Below are 6398 nucleotides of genomic sequence, written 5' to 3'. Positions count from 1 at the left end.
ACATTTTATGAAACGTTACGTTGAACCGCGACGTTCGACTCCGAGGATGAGAAATAATTTTCGTGCCGAAAATGATTTCCCCAAGGGGTGAGGTGTCACGTCTACCGACGTGTTGCCATAGGTTATAAGCATAGCCAATAAGAGTAGGATATTGTAACCGTAATTATTAAAAACATTGATTAGTTATAAGTAGTCATACTTCGCTCCGTTCATCAGATCCGATTCTCACCTCATACCATATACCCATTCTTATCTTAACCCTTGTATAATAATCATATCTTAATGTATTCCCCGTAGCAGTATCACGTAGCATTCACCGTAATCATTAATCGCGCGCTTCTCATAACATCCATAGCGTTATGTCTAACGAGACATCCGGTAGAAAATAAGACACCTATGTATTCGACCTCACGATCCTAAAAAGAGTTCAGTTAGTTCAGTTCAATTCGGACAGCCAGTCTGTCACGTTCGTTCAAGACTCCAGCGAGGCTCGCCGCCTCCTGGATGTCCCGGTCCGGACTCCGACGAGTCCTCGCTCTCATCCGCCTTTGAGCGGTCCTGCTATAACACGCGCTTCTAGTTAATTATAATTTCATTTCATACGTTACAAATATATTCCCAGTTATTAATTTAATAAGTGAGTCTCGCTTAGTTCTTCTCCCTACATCCTCGCGCTTGCAATACTCTCCTATTCAATTCGCGTTCGTCGCTATCAATTACGAAAGCTCGTGCGCGTCAACGAACGCGAGACGGAGGACAATAGCGGGGTATCTCCCGCCAACCGAGGATCACCGACGACGTGATCTTCCCAGGACGAGTGAGGATCATCGTCCTTCCTACGACGATCCAGCCTGATTCGACTGTAGCCGTCAGCGAGCAACGGAAGCAGTTCGCATAAAGGAAACCTGCCTGTCTTCACCGATCGCTATACTCAACTGTCCGATAAGTTGCTAGATATTTCCCTGCGAAGATTCGCGCCGTCTCAGTTATCTCTGTTCTCGTCCGCCGCTTTGGGGCGAATCTACTGTAAGCGTTAAGTAGAATACGCATGTTCGCGAAAGTCGTGGTTCCCAGTCAGACGTCGGACGTAACGTGCCGCGTGGACAAAAGGTTGTATCGCATTTGAGAGCGTCCAGTAAGGGGAATGGGTCGCGGAACGATAGTTTCGCGAAAGTCAGACTCCGGGACGTAACAGTCTTAACATTTTTAATTTTTTGGAAGGTTAAAAAATGTAATTAAAAAAGTAATGAAAAATAAAAAAAAAAAATCCTCGCTGCTGTGGTGTCCGGAAGTTGCAACTAAGCATTTGGCCAAGGCAACAACCTTCATAAGATTGCCTCAGCGAATTGCTAAAGCGAGGCAATCGACCTGCCAATGCTTAGTCAGCAAGAGATACAACATAAAAACTCCGGACACCGCCCCACGCGGGCAGAATGAGTACGCGTGCAACTATGTCAATATATTATTACTCTCTGTAATTATGAAAATAAAGAAAAAAGGTTCTCAGTAACCGGCACAACACTGCACACGGGGACTCGAAGGCTAGCTCCAGATTGCGATTCATACGCTCGACGGCTCGATAGTCGAATTTCAGTTTCGTTTCCATTAAGCAATACAACATGGCAACATGGCAAGTTCTAAAAATAGATTGTGGCTGGCACAAGCGCACAAGCAGCGCACACGGATATAGTAAAGGTACGCTGGTGAGTGTAGCGCGCGGGCGCGTTGCTAACACGATACATACAGTGTCTTCTGCACCGACGAAATGCCGTCGGTGGCCTCCTGTTTCTCACTCCAGTCAGAATTAGAGATCGCGGTTTTGGACGTGTACTAAAATACACGTGTACACGTGGTACGTGAACCGTGTAGTACGATTTTAAGGAACCGTGTATACGGATCCGTGAATGCGGATCCGTGTACACGGATCCACGAACACGTGAATACGGATCCGTTCGGCACGTTCGAGTCCGACAACTGAGGCGTTATTGTTTTTAGATCGAATTCTTTTCTACTGTTGACGTTAGAAGTGAGACAATAATAAAGTGGCGGTAAATTGTTCGACGTTAAAAAAATGACCGTATATTAAAATGTATATGTAAAATAAAAATACGAACATTTGTGAAATTAAAATACACGGGTACCCGTGTAGTTAGTATTATATTACGTGCATTAAAATTCGGATTCGTTTATTGCACGTGAAATAGGGACCTCTATTAGATGTGATTCTGGAAGCGGGTAACATAGATGGAAAGAGATACTGAATAAATTAGCGGAAATAGCGCACGAAATAAAACAGGTGGTAGAAGAGCGATGCGTACCAATCTGCAGGAAAAACTAAACATGTGATTGCCATAAATCTTACAGCGGTCCTTCTCGCGTCGTGTTTTTCGTCTAACCGTCCCGTCGTTTTCGTAAACGTGCTACAGCGTGCATTTCGAATTTCGACATTCATAATGCCCTTCTTAAATTCTTCAGAAAACTCTTGCGGAAAATCAGTGTCGTTCGAGCCGCGGTAGAGAGAACATCTCCAAAGATTTGTCAATTCAAAGCTAACGGTTGCTATTAGCTGTGTTTTTGATAGTGATATTTAAACTAATCACTAGACTGTGGATCTTTATGCAAAATTAATGTTGGCTGCCGCTATTACAAGGGACAGGAGCCAGACATATATTTGATTCTCACTGTGATCATTTTAAGAAGTTGAAAATAATCCTATGGTGTTTTGAAATTATTTTAATCTCTCTACCGTCTTAAAATGCACCTACTCATGTTTGCTACAAATGCATGAAATCCGCAGTCTAGTGATTGCATTACCTGATTGTTGTGATCTGTGCAGCAGTACAAGGGATATGGCAATTATTATTAGTGCATTACCATGTGTTGACAAATGTGAACAGTGATTGTGAGTGTGGAGAAATTTCAAGGCATCTGTATGAAATAAACATACGAATTATTTATCGATTCGAAAGTGAAAGTGAAATTCTGGATCTTCGACTTAACCGTGCATCCCTTAGACCTTAGTATACCAACTATCTAACTATCTACTACCGGCTGTGCAGTTCGTCGACCTGGCCGTATGCCCCTTACCTTTCGGTATACCTGAAAACATCAACAAATTTTTGGGCTACAGGTAACAAAAAATAATTAACACAATTTTACGAAATACAATTTATTCAATTAATTTTCTATTTTGGTACAAAAAAACTAAAATGTTTACGTTCTCCGGTAGTAAGCGTGTTCTTTTTCGCGTGACAATATTACCCGCCGTTGAAAAACAACGTTCGGAACTATCCGACGTTGCCGGTATCGCCAAATACTTCATTGCAAGTTTTGCAATTGTCGGATATTTGGTTATCCGTGACTTCCACCACTCATACGGACATAGATCGAACCGTATCTGTGGTTCCACAATGTATTTTTCATATTCGCTGTTTATGTTGGACATGTCAAAAATCTCGTCGTTATATAAGAATTGTAAAGCTGTTTGTTGCAAGTTGTTATCTACATTTCTATTTGTTGTTTCATTTGGAAAACTATCTAATATGTTCTTTATTTTGTTACGAATTTTAATCCTTGTGCGTGGAGATTCGTGCTCTAAATCTTTGTATCGCGGGTCGAGGAAACAAGAAATTTGGGTTATTGTTGTAGTACTCTCTTCATTAAAATTTAATTGAAATCGGTTCTTTATTTCCGAAAGCACTGTTTCTTTAAATACTCTAATAACATGGTTGTCCGTTTCTAATATATTTAAATGGTTTTCGATTAATTTGTTGAGCAATGGTCTTACCATCGACACTGACGCATTTTTTTCTCCACAAAACAACGTGGTTATTATTTGTAATGGTTTTAAAACGTTTAATAAGCTATCTATGTTTTCCCATTGACACTCTGTTACCTCCAAATTTCTTGCTGTGCTTAAATTTGTAATTGCTCTGTCTGCAATTACATTAGTTATACTGCATCTATTTTCACGAATGCGTTCTAACATGAAAAATGTGGAATTCCATCTCGTGGAACAACATTGTAACAATGTAGTTTTCGTTATTCCAAGTTGCCTTTGTTTGATTTCTAGGGCCTTTTTTGCGACGTTGGAATGTTTGAAATGCCCAACTATTTTACTGCAACGGCGAATAATTTGTTCTACATTATCTTCGGTAAGTGCCTTCTTGATTGCAAGCTGCAGAGTGTGAGCAGCACACGCTACGTTTTCAATTTCCTCACTCATCAATGAAATTGCATTTTTTATGTTGGAAGCGTTGTCTGTCACTATCGAAACAACTTTATTTGTTATTTCCCAATCGTCTAATGTCCTTTTTAATTCATTAGCGATATTTTCTGCAGTGTGGCGTTCTTCCATTTCATGAGTGGTTAAGGTGTATGACTGTATGTTCCATTGTTTGTCAATAAATTGTACAGTGAGTGTAATGTATGTATCTTGTGTCAACGAAGACCAACAATCTGTTGTACATGCTACGCTTGCAGTAGCCCTCAGGTTTTGCGTCATTTTTTCTTCGATCGTCGTCTTCAAAGCAACTAGTCTCCTTTTTATTGCTTCTTCCTTGCATGTTTTGTAATTGGGTTCCACAACATGCATGAAGTTTTGAAAACCAACACTTGAACAAAAGGACAGCGGTAATTGGTTCAATACAATTAATTTGGCCAGTGCTTCATGAATATCTTCGGTCCTTGTACGATCGCATATACGGTGGTTCGCAGCAGAGCTGGGGAAAATAGTATTTTAAATAGTAAATAGTAAATAATCCCATTTATTTTATACAGTGTCTGTACAACTTTGAAAATAAAATATTTTATTTTGAGGCTCAGATTGTTGAAATAGAAGTATTTTATTTCGAGGTTCAGATTGTTCAGATAGAAATATTTTATTTCGAGTTTCAGATTGTTCAAATGAAATACTATTTTCTTTAAGCAAAATAAAATCTAAAATATTAAATAGTATTTCAAATATTTTTTCCGCCAAATAATGCCCACCTCTGGTTAGACTCTATTCCCCTCCGACACCGACGTTTTTGTTGCTGTGGACGTCGAGTTTCAGGATCCGCACGTTCATTATTTTCTGGGGATGAATTTTGATAATTATTTAGAAGTTTGCGATTTTTACCAGTTTCGCTGATCTTGAAATATGTAGTCAAGAACATAATTTTGAATAACTTTTTCCTGTACATGTAACAGCCCCTTTTTTTTTTACTTTCCAAGATATTAGCAAAAAAAATATCGGTACTGGCACATTGACGAGTTCTGGGCAGAACGCCCATATGAGTCGCCTGTATAACATTTTTTTACAAACATTGTCGCGACTTTCGGCCTCTAACTGCAATAAATCTAATTGTAAGAATTCTTACATCTTTCAATGTCTGTCGTTTTTCTCCGCATCAATCGATTTCGATGAAACTTTCACAGTGCATATAATTGACACAGATCTGAAAAACGTATCTTTTAAATTTTCAATATAGGTCCACATAAAAAAGTTGTAAAATATAACTTTTAGTGTTTTTTCTACAATTCAGAACAATTGCAGTTTTTGAATAAATATTTTTTCACATCCTATAGTAAACTAATTGCTCTAGCATCCCAGAAAATTTTAAATGGTATAGTACAATATTCAAAAAGTTATCGTCGTTTTAGAGAGTATCCGAATATTATATTGGGTCACTGTATCAGGAAAAGTTATTCCGAACGATGGCATTGACAAAACATTATTCAAGATTATTGAAATCGTTGAGAATGACAAACTTGAATAAATACCTGAATTTTCTCTATTTTCTTCCATAATTATTGTCATGTCACTTTCCATAGTTTCGATGCTGTCACTTCCACTGTTGGTACTCGGTAACGAATCTTGTGCATCGTGATTTGTGGGCTTTAGAATGATCGCGCACCCGTATATCCTTTTCCTCACATGGTTTTTCACAAATGTTGCAATGCGCTGCGTTGATAAGTGCCTCGCACTGTTCATTCGTTAGCTGTTTCATAATTTATCAAATAAAAAAATTATAAGAAAGATCTTATTTTTTATTTAAAACCAATCCTCCTCCTCCGCCTCGTCCTCCTACTCATACAATTAACTCGTATTTATTAAAAAGAAAACAATTACAGTAATAATATCGCCCCCTCCCTATACAGCCAGATATTTTTTACATTAGTGAGAAGTTACTCTTATCTACTCTTTAATTATACAAATATACAAGTATTAAAAAATAATTAAAATATAATTATTGCAGCGAATTTCTTGTCATTTGTCTTCATTATTTTTGTTTCCTGCGAACAAACAGATAGACAGTTATATATCATGTTATATACTTTGGGATATTTTTTCTTTGAAAATTTATTTACCTTCGAGCGACGATTCTTTGACGAATCCTCAGACGTCCATTACCGCG

The 6398-nt window shown here is 38.3% G+C and overlaps 1 protein-coding gene across 1 annotated transcript; it reads right to left on the bottom strand.

Annotated features, from left to right (window-relative positions):
• Positions 1-2266: 2266 nt before the first annotated feature.
• LOC143220088 (E3 SUMO-protein ligase ZBED1-like) lies at positions 2267-6122 on the bottom strand. The gene is made up of 5 exons (XM_076445825.1): positions 5764-6122; positions 4990-5074; positions 3382-4721; positions 3088-3099; positions 2267-2322 (listed from the first exon to the last, which is right to left on the bottom strand). The coding sequence occupies exons 1-5, from the start codon at positions 5972-5974 to the stop codon at positions 2267-2269; spliced, it is 1704 nt and encodes a 567-aa protein (XP_076301940.1). The 5' UTR covers positions 5975-6122.
• Between the last annotated feature and the right edge of the window lie 276 nt (positions 6123-6398).

The sequence above is a fragment of the Lasioglossum baleicum genome, unplaced genomic scaffold, assembly GCF_051020765.1.
Source record: "Lasioglossum baleicum unplaced genomic scaffold, iyLasBale1 scaffold0170, whole genome shotgun sequence".
Taxonomy (NCBI): domain Eukaryota; kingdom Metazoa; phylum Arthropoda; class Insecta; order Hymenoptera; family Halictidae; genus Lasioglossum; species Lasioglossum baleicum.
Note: the sequence above shows the minus strand (reverse complement) of the source record. Positions and strands in the feature narration are given on the sequence as shown.